The sequence below is a fragment of the Canis lupus genome, chromosome 9 (genome assembly GCF_011100685.1).
Source record: "Canis lupus familiaris isolate Mischka breed German Shepherd chromosome 9, alternate assembly UU_Cfam_GSD_1.0, whole genome shotgun sequence".
NCBI classification, from domain to species: Eukaryota; Metazoa; Chordata; class Mammalia; order Carnivora; family Canidae; genus Canis; species Canis lupus.
Window position 1 is genome coordinate 13,412,153 of NC_049230.1, and position 19,803 is coordinate 13,431,955.

The 19,803-nt window shown below is 56.5% G+C and overlaps 1 protein-coding gene and 1 long non-coding RNA gene across 5 annotated transcripts in view; one reads left to right on the forward strand and one right to left on the reverse strand.

Moving 5' to 3' along the window:
• Positions 1 to 637: 637 nt before the first annotated feature.
• LOC102154199 lies at positions 638 to 3,918 on the reverse strand. 4 transcript variants are annotated; one of them, XR_005364298.1, is made up of 3 exons: positions 3,836 to 3,918; positions 1,227 to 2,027; positions 638 to 863 (listed from the first exon to the last, which is right to left on the reverse strand). It is a non-coding gene; the product is annotated as an uncharacterized LOC102154199 (long non-coding RNA). The 4 variants fall into 4 exon arrangements; XR_005364300.1 differs by having other exon boundaries at positions 1,227 to 1,301; positions 3,836 to 3,917; XR_005364299.1 differs by lacking the exon at positions 3,836 to 3,918 and adding an exon at positions 3,363 to 3,463.
• CACNG4 (calcium voltage-gated channel auxiliary subunit gamma 4) overlaps positions 3,317 to 19,803 on the forward strand; it is a 60,015-nt gene continuing 43,528 nt past the window's right edge. The window contains exon 1 of the mRNA XM_038546811.1: positions 3,317 to 3,583. Coding sequence (XP_038402739.1) covers positions 3,364 to 3,583 — 220 coding nt within the window. The 5' untranslated portion in view covers positions 3,317 to 3,363. The remainder of the gene's footprint in view (positions 3,584 to 19,803) is intronic.

The following is a 19,803-nucleotide window of genomic DNA, read 5'->3' on the forward strand; positions in this document are numbered from 1 at the left end:
CAAGACCAACCCAGTGCCTTCTCCTGAGCAAGCAAAAGACACATTCCCTCCCTCGGATCTGGAAATGTCACATGGGAGAAACTCCAGGGACCTCAGGCAGCAGTTAAATACTGCCATTTAGAGTTCTCTAATCCGGCTGAGCAGAAATTTCCAGATTTAAATTGTGCTCACCCAGGCATGATGAACGGTCTCAGACAGTCTTGAGTTTGCTCCAGCTCCCTTCACTGGCGGTCAAGTCCTTATTTGACTCCACAGTCTACACCCTCGCAACCTCCGAACTAAGCATGGTTGCCAGTTGGGTGTTCACAGATAGAAAGGCAAATAGCCAAGCCCCATTCGAGTTCCCTTCCCCCCCAAATCAACAGGTAATATGTAACAACACAGTCAAGCAGCACTTGACAAGGACAATGAGACAGTTTGGTGCCCTTGGAAAATTCTGGTCGTCAGGATCTGAGCTGAGACCTTCCAGGTGTGAGACCTTGAGCAAGTGACTCAACTACCCTGTGCCTCAGTTTCCCCAGGTATTGTAAGGGGGATAACAGTGAGAATAACAGATGATGTAATAATATATATCCACTAGACAGTGTCTCCTTCACTGTCTCCCACAAAAAGTAGAAAAGGAAGCATTTACTACTGATTCCACAAATGGTGCTAAGTGTGCAAGGCTACTTTATTGGATCCTCAAAACCATTCTGAAAGGGGCACTTGGAGAGGTGTCTTTCTCTTGGGTGGTTCTAGCTTGTCCAAGATCATCTGCTAGTGAGTGGTGGAGCCAGCATGAGATGCTGACATCTTGGCTCCTACTCCAGTGCTGTCTCCTCTCCCAAATGCTGGCCCAGTCAGGCTCCGATGAATGAAGATTTCTGTTTTGGGATTAACATGGGGATCGAGGATCGCTAACTTGGAAGAGGGCCCCACCACCCCTGTGTCACTCCCCAGACCTAAGAGCAGATTGAGGGAAGCCACTCACCCCTGCTCCATCCCACAGATAAATAGATCCATTTATCTTGCTTCCATTTATTTCTCTCAAAGTCCCTGAGAAAGACTGCAAGCAGGACAGGGTGGAAGGGATGTTCCCAAGGGACCCAGATACTGGTTCAGGATGTTGGTTTTCATATCATATTTCGTGGGATCTAGGTTTCCACTCACAGGAGTGCTCTGGGGGCTGGGTGGGCAGGTACAGGTACACTGGGTCCCTATTTAACCAGAGCAGTGCTAGCTCTTACCTGCATGGCTAACTGGTGGGAGACCTGGTTTGTTTATGTTGAGCTTCTGTTTAAGATTTAATTTGAGGCAAAGATCTGCTCAAAAAAAAAAAAAAAAAAACAGGAAAGCTTGAGATCTACCTTTCTGGGTGCTTCTGAGGACAGAGTTTATCCTTGTGGCTATTAGGGACATACGAAGGCAGCCCTTTTCTGAGCCAGAGCAGGCCATCTCACATCTGGTGTGCGCCTTCAGGCGTATGCTGGGCACCTGCCGTGTGCAGAACGGGCGGCAGGTGCTTGGAAGTAAAATATAGGTGACAGCTCTTGTCCTTTGAAACTTTGGGGAGGCATGAAGACACTCCAAAGGCAGGAGAAGGAGCCACAAATATGAACTAATGCAGCCAGTCTGGTCCTTAGGCTACATTATCTTGGAACTTATTTATATGCTCTATTTCCCCCAATCAGAGTATAATTTTCCAGGGGACAAGAAACATCTTTCACTCTCCAAACGTTCCTTCAGCACTTAGCACATACGTCGGACATGAGAAAGGCTCCCAATCTCATAGAAGACAGACCAGTAGTTCTAGCACGAGGTCATTAATTTTCCTTGGGTAGTGGGCACCAGGGAAGGTGCTAGAAAGGAGGTGAAATTCAAGCTGGCTCTCGCCAAGAATATGGCAGCTCTTGGTAGGCTCCCTTCACTTTCCTGGGGGTCCAGGGCAGCAGCCCCAGGACAGTCACCCCGGATGCCAACAGGACCAGCTTTGGGGAGGGCGGAAGTGAAGCCACCCAGGACGTCCAGGTGTTGGTCTCTGCGGGAACCTGCGGGAGGGAAGAGTTTGGAGCTGGGTTTTGCAGGAGAGGGAGCCTGCGCTGGCTCCTCGGAGAAGGGAGTGTGTCCAGGTTGGGATCATGCCAGCAGCAAAGGCAATTAAGTGAAGCCAGCGGGGCTCGAGGCAGAGGCTGGCAATAAAGGGACGGAGGTGAGGGAAAGCCAGTTAAGCTCGAGTAAGGGAAAGGCGAAAAGAAATCAAGGTATTCAAGAGGGAGCTAGGAGAAAGAGGGAAACGGCCGAGGGCTGCGGTGTTTGAATCCAGCACAACTGGGGTGTCCCTGGGCTCACAGTTACAGACCATCAGAAATACAGAAATGGAGGGGAGCCCCCTTTTCAATGAAAACCTCACCACTCCTCTGCCAAACAGGGATTCTACGTTCCTCCCGAATGACCTCCGGCTGACATCCCTCTTCTCCCTCGACCCCAAAGTCTGGGTCCCCTGGAGGAGCCGGCGGGGGGCGGGGGGGGCAGGAGCAGTCCGGTGGGGGAGGGAAGTGGCCAGGGCCCGGCGTGGCCTGTAGTGACCCACATCTGGGGCTTCTGGAACCCGGACCTGAGCACTCCCGGCGCCAGCCTTGCCTCCACCGCCCGGCCAGGTCAGGGCACGGCTGGGAGCAGGGGGATGCAGGGCCGCCCCCGCGCGCGCGCTCCCCAGGTGAGAGTCGGGCAGCCGGGCGTCCTCCCGAGTGGAGTGGAAGCGAGGTGGCTGGCACCGCGGCTCCCCCGCCGCCCTCCCGGGAGCCCGCGCCTCGGCTTCCTCCGCTCCAATAATGTGAATGAACCCGGGGAGAGGCGGGGAGGGCAGGGGAGGGCAGGGGAGGGCGCGTGCGGGCGGGGCGGGGAGGGGCGCGCGGAGAGAAAGCCCGGGCCGGGGGCCGAGGCGCGGGGCGGGGCGGGGCGGGGCGGGGCGGGGGGCGCGGCGCGGGGCGGGGCGGGGCGGGGGCCGAGGCGCGGGGCGGCGCCGGGAGGAGCGGGGCGCGGGCCCGGAGCGCGGCGGGCGGCGGGCGGCGGGCGGCGGGCGGCGGCGCGGAGGGCGCGGGGCGGAGGCGCGGGCCGAGCGGGAGGGCGGGCCGAGAGGGAGGAGCCCGGCGGCCCGCGCAGCCCTCACTCGCCGCCGCGCCTCGGAGTTCGAGCCCCGGCGGCGCCGGAGCGCAGGCACGCCCGGGGCGCGGGTCGGAGCGCGCAGCGCGGCGCCGCCCCCCGGCCCTCGGCCCTCGGCCCTCGGCCCCCCGGCCCGGCGCCCCCGGAGCGGCGCGCGGAGGGAGGAGGGCGGGCGGGCGCGGCGGGCCGGGCCGGCGGGCGGCGGACTATGAGGCGCCCACCATGGTGCGATGCGACCGCGGGCTGCAGATGCTGCTGACCACGGCCGGAGCCTTCGCAGCCTTCTCGCTCATGGCCATCGCCATCGGCACCGACTACTGGCTCTACTCCAGCGCGCACATCTGCAACGGCACCAACCTGACCATGGACGACGGGCCCGCGCCCCGCCGCGCCCGCGGCGACCTCACCCACTCGGGGCTGTGGCGGGTGTGCTGCATCGAAGGTACGGCCGGGCCCGCGCCCCCACCCCAGCACACGCGCGCACACGCGCACGCACCGCCTGCCCGGGCTGCCGGCCGGGAACCGGGTGGGCGCGGCCCCGGCTCCGCGCGACACACAAAGGAGCCGGAGCGGGCGGGCGGGTCCCCTCGCGGCCAGCTGCGCGCCAGCCGGGGTCCCTCGGGCCGACCCCGCCAACTCCGCGCACACGCACACCCCCTCGCACACGGACACGAGGAAACACCCCGAAACTCACACGGGCGCGCGTGCGGCCCGAGACCCGAGCGATCCCGAGGGGGTGGAGGCCGGCGTGGGGGCGGGAGGAGGCTGGGGTTGGGGGGAGCGGGCCGGAGAGGAGGGGAGGGGAGGGGGAGGGGTTGCTTGGCAACCGGTGTCTGTGCGATTGCTATGGGAACTGGCCATCCTGGGGCGGGGCCGGCCGGGGGCGGGGAGCGCCGGGGCCGCTCCTCGCTAGCTCGGGCCCGGGCCCGGGCCGGGGGGTGGGGGTGGGGTGGGGGTGGGGTGGGGTGGGGGCTGGGCTCCGAGCGGCTCCGGGAGCGCGGGGTCGCGGGAGCCTGCCGCCGCCCAGACCCTGCTCCGCCGCCTACTCTTCTGCGGGGCCCCGGCCCGCTGCTCGCTGCTCGGTGCGGAGGGAGGGGTGCGTCACCGAGGCTGCCCCCCCCCGACTAGGGGAGCACGCCCGTGGCCCTGGTCCCTCGGCAGGGAGGCTGCGGGAGACCTGGGCAGGACACCCGAGCGCGCAGGGCCGACCCGCGAACCCGCAACTGCCTGGGAGGGGCGTGGCCGCCCCGTCGGGGCCGGAGGGGCGGGGCGCTGCGCCCCCGGACGCGCGAGGGTGCATCCCGGCGGAGGGTGTAAGGTGGGGATGCCTCTGGGGGCCGGGATGGGTGTCCCGGGACCGCGGGGACCGCTCCCTCCGCGGGAGGGGCCCGGCCGCCTCCAATGGCAAAATGCGCCCGACTCCAGCGCCTCCCGCCCGCCCCGCTGCGGAGCTGGAATGAACAGGTGGCTGGTCCCAGCCCGGGTGTGGACGGGCCTGCCGCGGGGTCCCGGCTTTCAGATGCGAGAAGGGATGGGGCAAGTTGGCGGAGCGTTGCTTTCGGATCTCGTCGCACTGAGTTTCCTCTTTTTCCGTAACCCCCCCCCCCCCCCGCCCCGCGCCCCGGGTGTTAACTCCGCCCCTCGGTTACTCGGGTTTTCTCCCACACACGCAGCCTTCCCGACTGCAGGTCCAGCTCCTGCAAATAGTTCAGCGGGGTCGGAGCTTGGTGAAGGCTGGTGGGGAGCCCTTAAAGAGATGGCCCTTTTTCTGGCTGTATTTGGAGTCATCTAAAAAGAGGCTTTGTAAAGCTGGGTCGGCTGGGCGAGCTTGAACTTGCTCCCTTCTCTTCCTCCTAGACTCGCTCTCACGGGAATCCTGCCCACCTCTGCCTCCCTCCCTCCACCCACACAACCCCCCCCCCCCCCCGCCCCTCCAGACACACACACACCCTCTTCCCAAACGAGGCTGCCTTGCCCTTTGCAATTTGGGCTTTAATGCCAGGGCTAAGTGCAGTCTTGGAGGAGCGGGCATGTGCAATCAATAGTTTGGGAAACACAGCCACACAAAGGATCAGTGGGCCCACGATCACAGTGGGCCCTCCTTTTTTCTTTTGAAAAACATCATTTTTGGTGTGCAATTGCTCAGATCACGAACACCTACTCTTCTCATCTGGAGAATGTACCCACGTCACTACCTGCCACAGCACCTGAATTAGACACAGAACAGGGGCTGCAGAGCCCCCATCTTCTACCTCACAGGCTCTGCGTGGCACAGTAAAGTCACGCCGCTGTCACCACCCAAATGCACACGTGGACCCCCAGGCCTTCCAGTTTCCCAGTGGAAATCGGAACTAACTCCTCCACGGCAGCAAGCCTGGCCTCTGCAGAGCGGTTCGAATGCCTCCTTTATTAATTCCTCATCCTAATTAGGATTGATGCTGCACTTAGCATCTTGCCAGCTGCCTCGAGTCGTTTGCACTCGGTGTTCATCAAGAGAGCCCCAAGCCGATCTGGGCAGCTGGCTCCGCTGGCAGAGGGAGGGTGGGGAATTGCCATCTGGGGGACTTCACCACAAGAACTGAGCTGCCTCTGCCATCCCCCCACCAACCTGAGCTCAGGGGTTCTGAGGGCCAAACCAGGCCACATCCGAAAGCTGGAGCATCCTCGGACCAACCTGGGGCTGGGAATGCTGGTTCAGGATTCCTTGTCGTGGCTAGCATCATCGTGACGGTCCCTGGACCTGGGTGGAAACTGCCGCTTACCTCAGAGAAACACAATCTCCTGACATCGGCGATGCCTCCACCTGCCAGTGAGGGTCCAGGCCGGGACCCCGACAGCACAGTCATCCCAAGCCCTTTCCTGGGGGCCTGGTCACCCCAGCGTTGGCCTTGAGTGTAAAATGCATGATTTCCACCTGTTCTCTAACAGAGTACCCCAAAGCTTTACATGGGTGGTGGGGAGATGAAAAGATCAAGCGTCTAGGCTGATCCTGGAGAAATACTGTGCCAGGCCGCTAACAAAACACTGATTGTGACCATGGGAGTCCGAAGGCTTTACTGGCAACTCAAAAAGCAGTGTTTCAGATCATCTCCCATCAGTGATGTGGCCAGGCCAGGAGAGCCCAGCCCTCTGTGTACTTAGGGCATCCATGCAGTCCGACAGGCCTGCTCCCAGCCTTGGCAGGGCTACCAGCACCCCAGCCCCTTTCTGCCGCCCCAAAGCCAGGTCTCCCCGCTTTGCTCCTCTGTCCGACAAGTGTGCAGAGCCTGTGCCTGTTCGCACATGCCACGTTCACGACAGCTCTGAGAGGATGCTGTCTTTACCCCTGTCTGCAGCCGAGGATGCAGAGGCTCAGAGAGGGTAAGGCACTTGCCCAGAGGCACCCAGGTAGGAGGCTGCTGGGCCAGATTTGAGCCTTTGTCTCACTACAAAGCTCTTCCCACCATGTCATCCTGCCCTTTCCCAAACAGCTTCTGGGTTGCCATTAAAAATAGAACCAAGTACTTGACTACCCAGTGGAGCCTAGCTCTGGGGTTGGGCTGACAGCAGCATGAAGGCATTCAGAAGTGAGAATGCACAAGTGATGCCCAAATTGCATAACATACTCTTTCTCTCCTCCCCTCCTTTCCCCTCTCCTCCCCTCTCCCCTCCCCTCCCCTCCCTTTCTTATCTCTTCTCTCTGTCTATTTCTGCCTCTGTCTCTGTTTCTGTCTCTCTCTTCTTCTACCCCATTCTGGACTAGCCTGTCACTATCACAATCGGCCTCCTGCTCTCTCCCTTCCCGGAACCCCACCTCATTCCTTCTTTGTGCCTTTGGTGACACTCAGCCCAAGGCTAGGGACATAGAAAAGAAGTAATACCATCTTTGTGGGCTTTTGTATCATAAGTATCACCAACCAGCATTTGTCCAGTCTCTAATCGTTTTGCAGTTAGGCAAGCTACAGAATGCAAGCAAGCATTATGGGAACATGTGCTGTGTGCTGGGAACCAAAGACCTCGTGTAAACACAGGAGGGGAGGAGACTGTGGGCCCAGAAGGCAGCAGCTTATGTCAGGGTGCCAAAGCCCCCAGGGCCACTGTTAGCTCCGGAGTGTTCACTGGGGCCCCTGGGGGGTCCCTCATGGACCCACCTCCCTCACCTGGGCAGCACCTCTCACACCAGTATACCCAGACTTCATTCACACCATGGCACAAGAGAAAAAGGAACTATTAGTACTGCAGCCTGGGGCCGGGGGAAGAGAGGACAGCCATCAGGGACTACCCAGGGGCTGCAGCTGCCGGGGCCCAGTGGCCCAAAGGCCTGGGGACGGAGCTTACTCCTCCAGGACACTCGGAACCCTCTCCTAGCAGGTGCCAGGAAGCTCTGCCTTAAACCATGCTCCCCACGGAGGACCGTTCAGAGATGTTTTGATTCAAATAACGTCCTTTCCTCACCCACTCCACTCCAGGCGCTGGACTGGGAACTTTTCCTGTCCGTGTTGGCTTTCATTTTTCTCTTGCAATAACTCATAGGCAGCCTGTCCAGTCAGGCGTAGGTGGGTGACAGCAGCCAGAGCAGGCCTCCCCCAGCTAGTCACCTCACCCGCCGGCTCTCCTTTGCCCTCTGGTGTTGATAATAACAGCCATCACTTAGTGAAGACCTTCGTGCAGGTCTACGTTAGTTCATGTAATTGTCAACAACACTTCAAGGTAAATATTAATTATCTGCCTTTCACAGATATAGAAGATGAGGCATAAGATGGTCCCAGCTCTTGAGTACTACAGAATGAGCTTGGCTTTCCACCAGCCAGAGGATTTCCTTTATTTGAACCACACAGATTTGAGAAGGGGCAAGTGTGGGGGTTGTCTTACTCAGTTGAGGCTGCCATAACATAATACGATAGAGCCAGTGGCTTAAGCAGCATTTATTTCTGAGAGTTCTGGAGGCTAGAAGCCCAAGATCCAGTGCCAGCCAGTCTGGTTCCTGGTGAGAGCCCACTTCCTGGCTTGCAGGTGGTCGGTCCCCTTTGCACTGTGTCCTCGCAGGGCAGAGCGTTGGCTCTCTGCTCTCTCCTTAGAAGGGCACCAATCCCATCATGAGGACCCCCCCTCCAAGTCCCCATCTAAACCTTCTCACTGTCCCCAAAGCCCCCCCTCCAAATACTACTGGGGTTAGAGCGTCAATATCTACGAAATTCTGGGGGACATTGGCATTCAGTCTGTTACAGGGGTGCTCTCCCTACCTGTGCCTTCTCCCTAACTGGTGCTCACTCTCTAGACATTCAGGAAGGGACCCTGGCAGTCCCTTCTCGTATCTACTTTTCCTTAATGCCCTGCTTTGTTCTTCACTGCTTTCTGTCTTCTTATAAGAAAAACCCAGGTCCTTTTAGCTGAACCCCGCTGAGTGAGTGAGGAGAAGCTGGGGATCTCGGTGGTCTGATTTAATGACCTCACCACAGAGCCGGCTTTGGAGGACCCCCATGTGAGAGGCTTCAAAAAGGCTCTGTAGGAAAGCAACAGCTCTTTATTTATTATTTTTTAAAGATTTTATATATTTATTTATTTGACAGAGCAAGCACAGGAGGCAGAGGGAGAAGCAGGCTTCCAGCTAAGCAGGGAACCCAATGTGGGGCTCGGTCCCAGGACCCAGAGATCATGACCTGAGCCAAAGGCAGATGCTTAACAGACTAAGCCACCCAGGCACCCCAGCAGCAGCTCTTTAAAATAATTCTCCTGGGTCAGTCTCCTCAGATGGGGAAACTCAAGATTTTCAGGCTATAGTCACAGAAGGGCAGAGGAAGAAGAGACCTCAGGTCATCAGATCCAGAGTCTCAGGGACGGGGGGAGGCAAAGAACTGCATAGCCCAACTGGCGCTGTGAAAGAGAGCCTCATCTGTCTCCTCATCTGAAGGTGAGGCCTAGATGATCTGGAACATTCCTCCCATTGCTGACTGTCTGCCACACAAGCCCCAGAGAGCCCTCTGCCCCCCAGCCTCCAGAATGAATCAGGTTCATGAGGCCACAACGTGGGCTGGCAGGGGGGTGGGGGGTGGGGATCCTCCAGCTGGAAGAACCTCTGAGATTACTTCTTTCAATGGCTCTCAACCTTTTTTCTGCTAAGACACACATGTAAGGGCTATAAGTCACCGATCTGCTGGGCCTGCATTCATTCATTTATTCATTCATTCATCCATTCATTTATTCACTGTTCCGCACGTGCTCACGGAGCACCTGCTCTGTGTCAGACACACGAGGCTCTTAGTCACAGCGGTGGGTGGGACTGACTCCCTGTTCTCCTGGAGCCATCATTTTCATGGGGTAGCTGACACTTCCAGGTACTGATGAGGGTTAGGATGGAAACAGAGCAGGGTATGCTGGGAGGGGCTGGGGAGCGTTGCCATCGGTCAAGGGGACAGGAAAGAGCTGTTGAAGGACTGGAGGAGGATCTTCCAGGAAGAGGAAAAGGCAAGCTGAGGTCCTGAGGGGACCACCCCGTAGGGGTGCTGGAGAGGCTTGGAGGTCAGGCTCAGGGTCGGTGCTTTGAGGAGCTTGGGGCAAGGGGGCAAAGTGATCGGGTTTATGATTTTAGAAGAGCCTCTGGCTGCATGTGGAGAGTGGAGATTCTGGAAGGCAGGGGAGGCCACCAGGAGACCAGTCTGGTCATCGTTGCAGGGGACCAGCCTGGAAGCCAGGGGCTAACTGACGGCAGCAGTGAGGGGGAGAAGTGGAGAGAAGGACAGGCAGGAGGAGGTGAGGAGTCAGGGATGACTGCCTGGGTCTGGGGGTACGACAGCCACGAGGCTGGGGGGGCCATGTCTGAGTGGGGAGCAGGATCGGGAAAGGAAATCAAGCACGTACTCATGGGGGTTCCAGAGTTTGGGGCTACCACCCCACATGCCCACTGCCCAAAGTCATGCTGAGGAATGCTGAGGAGGGGACCGCAAGAGGACCACACTAAGTCATCACGGTCCCCAGTGTTTGGATTCATCATCAACTGCCCCTCACAGCAGGACAGGGTTTCTCAACATCAGTACACCAACATTTGGGGCTGGGTCCTTCTTTGTGGTTGGGGCTGTCCTGTGTGCTATAGGATGTTGAGCAGCATCTCTGGCTTCTCCCTACTAGAAGCCAGGAGCATCCCCCCGCTGCTGTGACAACCCAAAATACTTCCAGACGTTGCCAAGGGTCCCCTTGGCATGTATGGGGTGCAGGTATAGGGGAAAGGCAAAATCAACCCCTGGTAGAGAACCATTGCTCTAAGAGAAGCATCGTTTTGCGGGGGGGGGGGGGGGGGGGGGGCGCAGGGGCAGCTCCACTCTTTTCTCTTTCCTTCAAGAAAACGTATCTTGGGAACAGCTCCACTCACAAGGCGGCCTGGCATCTGCTTTAGGTGACTGGTGGCATAAGTGGTGCTCACTTCCATTCCCGTCTTAGGAGTACTGAATCGCAGATGACCCAGCTCACCCTGCCTGTGACACCCCAGCATGTGTCCACACTGGGGGTGGGGCTGCTGATGTGGCCCGATCCTCACACTCTGCAAGCAAAGGAAACTCAAGGCCGGAGAGGCAAAGTGACTCACCCAAGGTCACACAGCTCGTTTGTGACAGACCCGGGAGCAGAAGGGGGTCTGGGGGCTGCCTGGTGAGGGCTTCCTTGGTGCAGCCTCCCCTCAGGCGGGCACCGGGCAGAGACTGGGCAATGAACAGCCACCGTAGTAGGAGAAGTAAGCAGCAAGAAATGCAGGAGGATGAAGGGAGCTCATTCCCTCTGGGCCTTTCTCTGCCACCGCTCTCAGCTCCATCACAGTTAACCCGCAAACACACACTCAGAGAAGCAGCCCCTGGCTCCCAATAAGGACACGTGTGCACGGGCCAGCTGCCTGGGAACAGCCTCAGTTAGAGAACACACTGGGGTGCTAAGGCTATGCCCCATGCCCAAGCCCCCCCCCCCCCACAGTTCTTGCTTTTCAGCCCCATGAAGTTCTGGGAGGTGCTGCATGAGACCATCTCTTCTGAACTGCAAGTCAGGACATGGTAGCAGACGGGGGAACACTGCTTTTCTAACGTAACAATTTCTTTATATGAACAACTTTTCAAAGCTGTGAAAATGACATCGCATGATTTTACTCTTTTTAGTTCTTCTTCTCCCTCTAACCAAAAAAGAGAGAAAGGAAGAAAGGGACAAGATAAAAACAAACAACAAAGTAGGGGAGGCACTGGGATGGAAGTAGAAATAAGAGCAGGGAAATAAGATGATGGTCGGAGTCCGATTAGCGCACAAAATGCACGCTGCCAAGGCCGGCCGTGTTGCTGGAGATGGGCCACACGCTTGCCCCTGGGCTTCCCGGGGCTGGGACAGAGACGAGAGCCTGACCCAGTGTGAGGTGCCCAGGGTGCACCTGGTAAAGGACATCACTGCTCAAGAGACGCCGGACTGTCTCTGATACAGAGGCCTGGGAAAAATGTATTCCCTGTCTCCTTCTGTCACATTAAAATAGACTGTTGAAAAGGCAGCATGCGGTAGAGGCAGGAGGCCAGGTGTTGAGTTCAAATCCCAGCTTTCCCAGGTAGCTGTGCAGCTTTGGGCAGGTTACTTAACCTCTCTGAGTTGTTCACGTGTCTGGAAAATAAGATAATGAAGCAACAGATGCGAAAGTGCCCAGCGCACTCCTACAGAGCAGGTGCTCCCCAAACCGAATGCACGTTCGGACAACACTGGGGGGACTCAGGACTGCATTTGGCCCCTACTCTAGCAGGTTCCCGAGTGTAGGCCGGGAGCCAGATGAAGGTAGCTGTCATCCTGGAGCACACAGGGGCTGTGAGGAGGCCTGAAGGTCGTCCATCACCCTATAGCCATCTGGGCAAGGGCTAGACATCCTTGCCCCTTTGCATTTCAAGGGCTCTGTGATACCTCTGCAATGTCAGGACAGGGCTGGGGGGGGCCAGACGACCCTCCAAGGGAAGCTCCAGGGTTTGTGCAAAGCAGACAGGTCCTCCCTTGGGAGACTCGAGGCTTGACTGGCTGGAAGGTGGCAGACATCTGGTATGACTCCATACCCAGCCTTGGCACAGGCCTCCCTGCCCTCCCACTCTCCTGGAGCCAGGATGGGGCCTGGGAGCCGCCCTCTTGGGGTATGGGGTTGGAAGGGTCCTCTGATTGTTTTTTGCTCCCCTAAACATCAGGATCTTTCACCCCACTTTACCATCCCCCTGCCCTGACTTCTGTCCCTCCTTCTTCAAGCCAGCCTCCCCCACGAAGCCACCCCAGCTCCTTCCTTGGGGTCCTCAAGAATTTATGCCCCAGCGCCCAGCCGCAGAGCTAGTGCTCGGGCTTATAGGGCTTGGGGTTTTAACTGGAGCTGCCCTCACCCTTCCCCTACCTGGCCTGCCCCATGCCCGCCCGGGAGGACTGCAGACCTGGAGCAAGGTCCCTCCTGTGGCCACATCAACCCTTCTGTGCCTCCTGCCACACCAAGCCCATGGAGGCAGAGGTACCCCCAAGTGCTATGAGGTGTCCCTCCTCTTCCCTGGCCATTCCCCACTCTCTGAGAGTGGGGAAAGGTCCCAGGGAGTGAGTGAGTTTCTTTCTTTCTTTTCTTTTCTTTTCTTTTCTTTCTTTTTTCTTTTTTTCTTTCTTTCTTTCTTTCTTTCTTTCTTTCTTTCTTTCTTTCTTTCTTTCTTTCTTTCTTTCTTTCTTTCTTTCTTTCTTTCTTTCTTTCTTTCTTTCTTTTTTTCTGAGATTTTTATTTATTTATTCATGAGAGACATAGAGAGAGAGGCAGAGACACAGGCAGAGGGAGAAGCAGGCTCCCTGCAAGGAGTCCGATGTGGGACTCGATCCCAGGACCCTGGGATCATGACCTAAGCCGAAGGCAGATGCTTCACCGACTGAGCCACCCAGGTGTCCCATGCCCTGGGGATTTCTTGACTCCAGCGCAACTCCAGAGCCTGGGAGAAAACCCAGGAACGGAAGCTGGTCGGCCTCCCTGGCTCCCCCGCCGTCCCTCTCTCGGGCACCTCCTGGCTCCTGGGGAGAGAGGCAGGGCTGGATGCCCACCCCAGGGTGCTCTCCCAGGCCCCACTAGCCCGCACCCAAGTGGCAGCAGCAGACGGCCAGCCCTGAAGTCACATGGACCTGGGTTGGGGTCCAGACTCCTAACTTCTCCTCCATGGTAAGGTGGGGACCTCATCAGATTAGCCCCTGGGATCATCTGGAAGGTTCTGTGAGAAAACCTCATGGTTTTGTGCACAGGGTCGTGTGCAAAATAACCTGCGAGGTGCCTGGCATCTTGTAGATAGTCAAGGCCGAATTGCCTTCTCCCTTGTCCATGTTTCTGGAACCTTGGGAATTTTCCCAGGAGAAGAAGTTGCCCCACCCTTGCAGCCAACTTGAGCAGGGCCCCAGGTCAGCTCACTGGGCCCAGGGCCTGGGAATGGAGGGCTGAGCGTCTCTGGGGATGTTCGGGCTGGTGGAGAGCACGGTGCTATGTCATCACCTCTCGGAGGCTGAAACGCTCTGAGTGGCTTCTGGGAACCATAAAATCAGAACCTGACTGAGGGCTCTCAATTAGGAACTGAAATAGGGTCTAGCACCCAGGCCGTGCCCGGGGCAGTGATGGCCACCCCGGCCGAGGGTGCCCCTGTCCCATTTCCTGGCACCCACTGAGGCTGCCGCTGTGAACTCGGGTGTGGCGGGATCTGGGCTGTGATAGAGGAGGACGGGGTGCCTGGGTGTAGGAACATCAGAACAGGGGCCAGGAGCCCTGTGGCCTGGCCCCAAACCTGCCACTGACCATCTGACCTGTCCTCTGCTTATCCCTCAACCTCCTAGAGCCTCGATTTGCTCATGTGGGAAACTGACACATGATACCTGTCCTTCCCTCCATCCTCCTCTCCATCCTCCATCCTCTTCCATTCTTCATCCCTTCATCCTGCCCTCCTCCCTCTCCCTTCCTCTCTCATCTTTCCTCTCTTCTTCCTCCCTCCATCCTTCTCCCTCCTCCCTCCACCCTTCTCTCCTTCCACCCTCCTCCCTCCACCTTCCTCCCTCCTCCCTTCTCTCTCCCTCCTCTCTCGTCTCTCCCTCCACCCTCCTTCCCTCTTTCTTTCCTCCTTCTTCCATCTATCCTTCCTTCCTCCTCTTCCCCCCGTTCTTTCTCCTCCTTCCCTCTTGCCCGCATCCTCTGTCTGTCTTCCCCGTCCCTCTGTCCCTCCCTCTCCCCGCCAGAGTTGTGTGACTGTGCAGTGAGAAGGTACTTGGGAAGCTGCCGGTAAGGCACAGCGGCCGCTCCCACGGAGGCACTGCACAGAGGACAGGACCTCAGGCTGCCTTTCTTGGAAACACTGTTGGCTTGGCCTCTTTTCACCCTGACACCTTGGCAAGGAACCACATGCAGGCAGTGGCCTCACATGTCAGACGTGCTGCTGCTGGCCAGTGTGGTCTCTTCTCAGGAGAATCAGCCTCGAGTCATCTCCCACCCACTCGGGGCTTGGCTCAGCCTCCAGCAGACACTGCCCAGCACAGTGCTGACCACCGCAGGAACCACTTTCCTGCACCAGCCCTCCCCAGCCCTGCCAGCTTCACCCCCGAACACACCCCCTGCTTCCCCCCCACTTCTCTACACCTGGATCCCAGCCTCTGTCATCTCTCGCCCACATGCCCCAAGCAGGGTCCTGACTGGTGTCCCTGCTCTCTCTCCTGCCCCCCACCCCATGCCAGCCCTTCACACAGAAAGATCTTATAGAAATATAATCAGATGACCTCATTCCCCAGCTTGACACCTTTCAGTGAGACCACAACCCATTTGTGATAAACTCAGGCTCATTCCCTGATCTGCGAAACCCTGCAGATAGGGGCTCGCACACCTCTCTGACATCTCCCACTGGGAGCTTCACTTTCCAGAAAAAGAGTCAGGGAAGGTGATATCTGAACCAAATCCGTGTGATGGTTAATAGGATGGGGGCTGGTAGGAGGTGGGGGGTGGCCAAAGAGACATGCTTTTTTTTTTTTTTTTAAGATTTTATTTATTTGAGAGAGAGGGAGCATGAGTAGGGGGAGGGGCTGAGGGAGAGGGAGGAGCAGAATCCCTGCTGAGTAGGGAGCCCTACATGGGGCTCCATCCCAGGACCCCAAGATCATGACCTGAGCAGAAGGCAGACCCTTAACCAACTGAGTCACCCAGGTGCCCCGAGACATGCATTTGAATCCTGCCCTACCCTGCATTCTCTGCAACCTTGGACAAATTCCCTAGCTGCTCCGAGGCTCAGTTTTCGCATCTATAAAATGGGATACAATGATAAACACCCCCCTAAGCAGTGGAGCCATTCCCCAAGACACAGAACAAGGAGGAGTGGTCTAGGGGGACTGGAGAGAGAAGAGCTGGATTTCAGATGGGCTGAGTGCACAGGGTGGGGGACCAGGCCCCTCTGCAGGGATGAGACAGGGCAGGCCCGGAGACAGATGTGGGAGTCAGCTGCTGGATGGATGAAAACCAATCCCCCTTGTGATGAGATGTCAGGCCGTGAATGTTGAACCCCAGTGCCTTCGGTTCCCCCCCGGAATAATGACACTGTGGCATTTGTATTTTCTGAACCAAAACTAGGTAAAAAGCAGGCAGCAGGTTTTCTACTGTTGTCCAAGGTGTAAGAGGTACTACAGGAGGTATTATTGAAATCCTGATTTTGGTATTCCTAGTTTGTTTGAGGAGGCGGCAAGGCAGAGGAGAGATGCACACAATTTAAAATCAAGACTGTTCTAGAAAACTCCAGACCCCATAACAGGTCATGTGCGAAGGATGTAAAATGACTGTTGTCACCAGGGCTGTACTCATAGGCCGAAGACTTGTGGGCTTGAACCCCGTCTATGCATTCGGTGCTCTGCTGTCACCATCTTTAAATTCTTCATCATTTTTGAACAAGAGGATCAGCCTTGCCATTTTGCTCTGGACCCCATAAATGACATAGCCTCCCCTGCGTGTCCTTCTGCCTGGAGCAGAGCCTTTGATGAGAAAAGCAGGGCGGGGAAGCTGGTGCTGGGGGGCCTGAGCTTGCCCAGAAGTCGGTGGCTGGAGTGGGGAGCAGAAGTGGGTGCTGGTTGCAGACCTCACCTCTCTCGTTTTTGTCCAAGGGCTGCCCCCAACTCTACCCAAGGCCCGAGGCTGCCTTGGGGAGCAGAATTACTTGAAACTCCGTCACCATTAAGCATTTCTGGGGTGCCTCCTGAGTGCCTGGCTTCGCCCTGGCGAAGTGCATCAAGCTCTCGGGGAACTTACCCTCTGGTTCCGGGGTCCGGGGAACCCAGAGGAGACCAGAGCGCCGTCTAATGCAGCTCAGGGCGTGGAGAGCAGGGGAGCACAGCGGGCTGTGGGGTGCTGCTCCTGGGGGGCTGTACCAGGTCCTGTCTCATAGGGTGGCTGGGAGGATGTGGAGGGAAACACATGCAGGGTTCCAGGCCCATCTGCTTCGCCATAGACTTGAAATACACAGGCTGGACCAGTGGCCTCCTGGGGGGGGGGGATGTGGGGTGGGGGAGGCGGGCTCAAATCAATCCCCAGGGGAGTGGGGTTGGAGCCCAGTCTCTGCCTCCTGCTAGCTGTGGAGCAGCCAGCCAAGCATTTCATGGGATCTGCAGAGCCTCAGTTTCTCTCTCTGCAAAATGGGGCCTTAGCGACACCCCACAGTCCAGATTTGCTCACCGGAGGCGGGATGAGCTATGCCAGGGCTTAGTTCGAGCCGGGAACAAAGGGCCCAAAGCCTGGTAGTTACTGTCCTTTACCAAGCCAGAGAATGCCCTGCCCCTGGGCAGCGGGAAGGGGTCCCACCCGTGAGGACGGGTGGCAGAGGAAGGGCGACTTTGGCCGAGCCCCAGCCCCAGCCCCAGCCCCAGCCCCAAGCAAGGGAAAGCACACGGGGCCCCGAAGACTCCCCGGGGACATCTCAGGACACCCAGGCTCCCTTCCAGGGGCCGGCCAGTCCGGCCAAGGCCGTGTCACCGGCTCATCTCTGCCGTGCGGCGGTTGGGGGGGCGCTCGCTTCCGGGCCTCGCTCTGAAAAGCCCCGATAACAAGCGCACATTGACGGCGGGTCCCCCTGGGCGAGCGCGCCCTTCCCGGCTCGCATCTGAGCCCTCGCCCGAGACATTTTCTCGCTTCAGCAATTTGGCATGTCATACAAAGGGGCTCTGATTTTTCCTGATGTCCGACTCCTCTTGCATGAAAAATAGCTTTTGTTGTCTCTCTGCCCACGGATTCCTGCGTGTGAGTCAAGGCCAGATGCCTGGTGGGTGAAGAGTCCCGTTGGCCCAGCCGCGTGCAGGGTCTCCCCTCCACCACCTTGGTAGCCCTTGTGGCCCGTGGCCCCGAGGTTCAGTCTCTCCAGGAGTTGCCTGCTGACCCCCGCCTTCACCCTGGTCACCCACTTGGTGGCTGGGTCCCAGGATCCTCCTTTGGGTTGTAGCCACTCCCACTGTCCCCACCATCGGCACATCCCGAACCCATAGGTGTCCTTCCAGGGGCGTCCTGCAAACCCCAAGTGTCCTGTCCTTCCTACTTGGCAATCTGCCCTCCCTTCCTTGCTTTCTGCCCTGTATTCCTGTTTCTCCCCCTTGCCTTTGCAGCCTGCCATATTCCAATCACACAAACCCCCTCCGCCTTCCTGTTCAAGGCCGACTTTTGAAAGTTCTTGAGGCACTTAGTGGATAAAAATGTATTAAGTCTGTGATTATTAGAAGGTTTATTAAACATAGGGAGAATTCTATTAAGTAGCAAATTGAGTGAGTCAAAATCCCATAGATGTGGAACCTCTAAAGGTCATCTGGTACAAAATAGATGTGAATATGGCTACGATTATTCTGTGAGGCCCGAAAATAAAAAATATTGGAAGGAAATTCACCAAGATATTACAGTGGTGGTCATGGGAACTATGTGTGATTTATTTTGTCTCCTAAGTTTTGCAGATTATTTGTTATGGGGGTGGGGGGTGGATATAGAAACCTGATATTTAAGTCTAGAAAGCATCAAGGCCAGTCTCCAGTCCTCAGGCGGATAGTGGGGTGTGTAAGTCCATTCAGCGTGGACGGTGTTTGTTCTCTTTATTCTTAATGCCTCCAGGAACATGCTCCCCGGCATCACGCCCAGTCACCTTATGTCAGTGTTTTATTACAGGCCACCCCTGACTTATAACCAAATTGATTCCTGGATGAAAGCCTCTGTGAGCCGTCCACAGTCGAAGTTTTGTTTCCTGTAAGCACAGTTTACACACTGGGTTTCCGTTCCTAGAAATCCATCTCACACCTTCAAAGTACCCAAACTGACCACAAAAGTAAATGAAAAGAAAATAAAACCCAGATAGACGCCCTTACAAACTTTTATCACATATGTAAAACTAAGTGCTTCAGATAAAAGCCACATCATGAAATGTTCCTTTGGGAGAATTCTTCTGCCTGAGTCAGACTGGCCGACGTCTCTCAAAATGCAAAATCGGTGAAGTTTGAACAGAATTTTCTTTTCTTTTTCTTTTCTTCCTTTTCTCTTTCTTTTCCGAAAAACCTCCCTGGGCAAGTTTAAGCATGCTCCGTTGCACCAAAAAATCCCCAGATGCTTTCAAATGAAGGGTTCTTCTGTCTCAGATTTTTTTTTCCGTTGCCAATTCCCTTCGTGTAAATTCTTTAGAAAAAGTCTTTGCGTGGCGACTGCTGGAGGAAAGGCGATTCCCACTGTGACTTGTACCAGCACCACTTTGCTCTGGGGCAGCGAGTCGGCTGACCCTTCAAATGCCAGGCGATGCTGAGCGGTCATCGCCCAGGGGTCCTGGTGGCCACATGCTTCTTAGTGCTGGTCTCAGCTGGCAGCGGGGGTCTCAGCTAGGGGAGCCAGACAGGCCACCAAGCAGAGGAGGACGTGAGGTCCCAAGGCCAGTGGCTGCGACCGAGACACCCGGTCTCAGACTAGAGGGCTCTTCCTTGATTCCATCAAAATCGCTGTGCCTCTGATGATAATGTTTGTTCCTTCCCGTTCAGTCTTTCCTGAAGCTGAAAACAAAGCACTCATCTTTGGCCTTAAAAGCCCTTCATGTTCTCGGAAGTGGTGTTGATGTCCTCCCCTAGTTCTCTCATCTCGGAAAGATCAGGAAGGAAATTTACCTGGTTTGGGGTTTTGTTTGTTTTTAAACCTGGTTGTTTTCTCTAGACTGTTTCTGGCTTTTAGTCGACAAGCCTTCGTGATGTGCTTGCTGGTACCAAGGACCCTGGGGGTGGGGAGGCCTGGGGTCCAGAGACCCACTGGACACCCTCCCCGCTGATCACAGGTGGGTTGTTGAGTTGCCCATGGAGTTGGTAGGTGCCCGGCCCAGGGGTGCCCGTGTTCCCCTCCACCCTCACCTGCTTATCCATCCCACACTCTCCTGCCCACTTTTTTGCATAGGATCCAAATGACAAAAAAATTTTTTAAAAAAATAAGAATGAATATCTAGTAAGTACTCACTGTGTACCAGGGACTAAATGTATTATTTCCATAACTTTCCATATGTTAGCTCATCATCATAACAGCTATGATTAAATACTATTTAAGTAATTATCAGGTATGTTATAGAGGGTGGGGAGAGAAAGAGTGAGCTAACATGTACAAGGCACTTACTATATGCCAGGAACCGTCCCAAGCACTTTATATATATTTAGTTAATCCTCAGC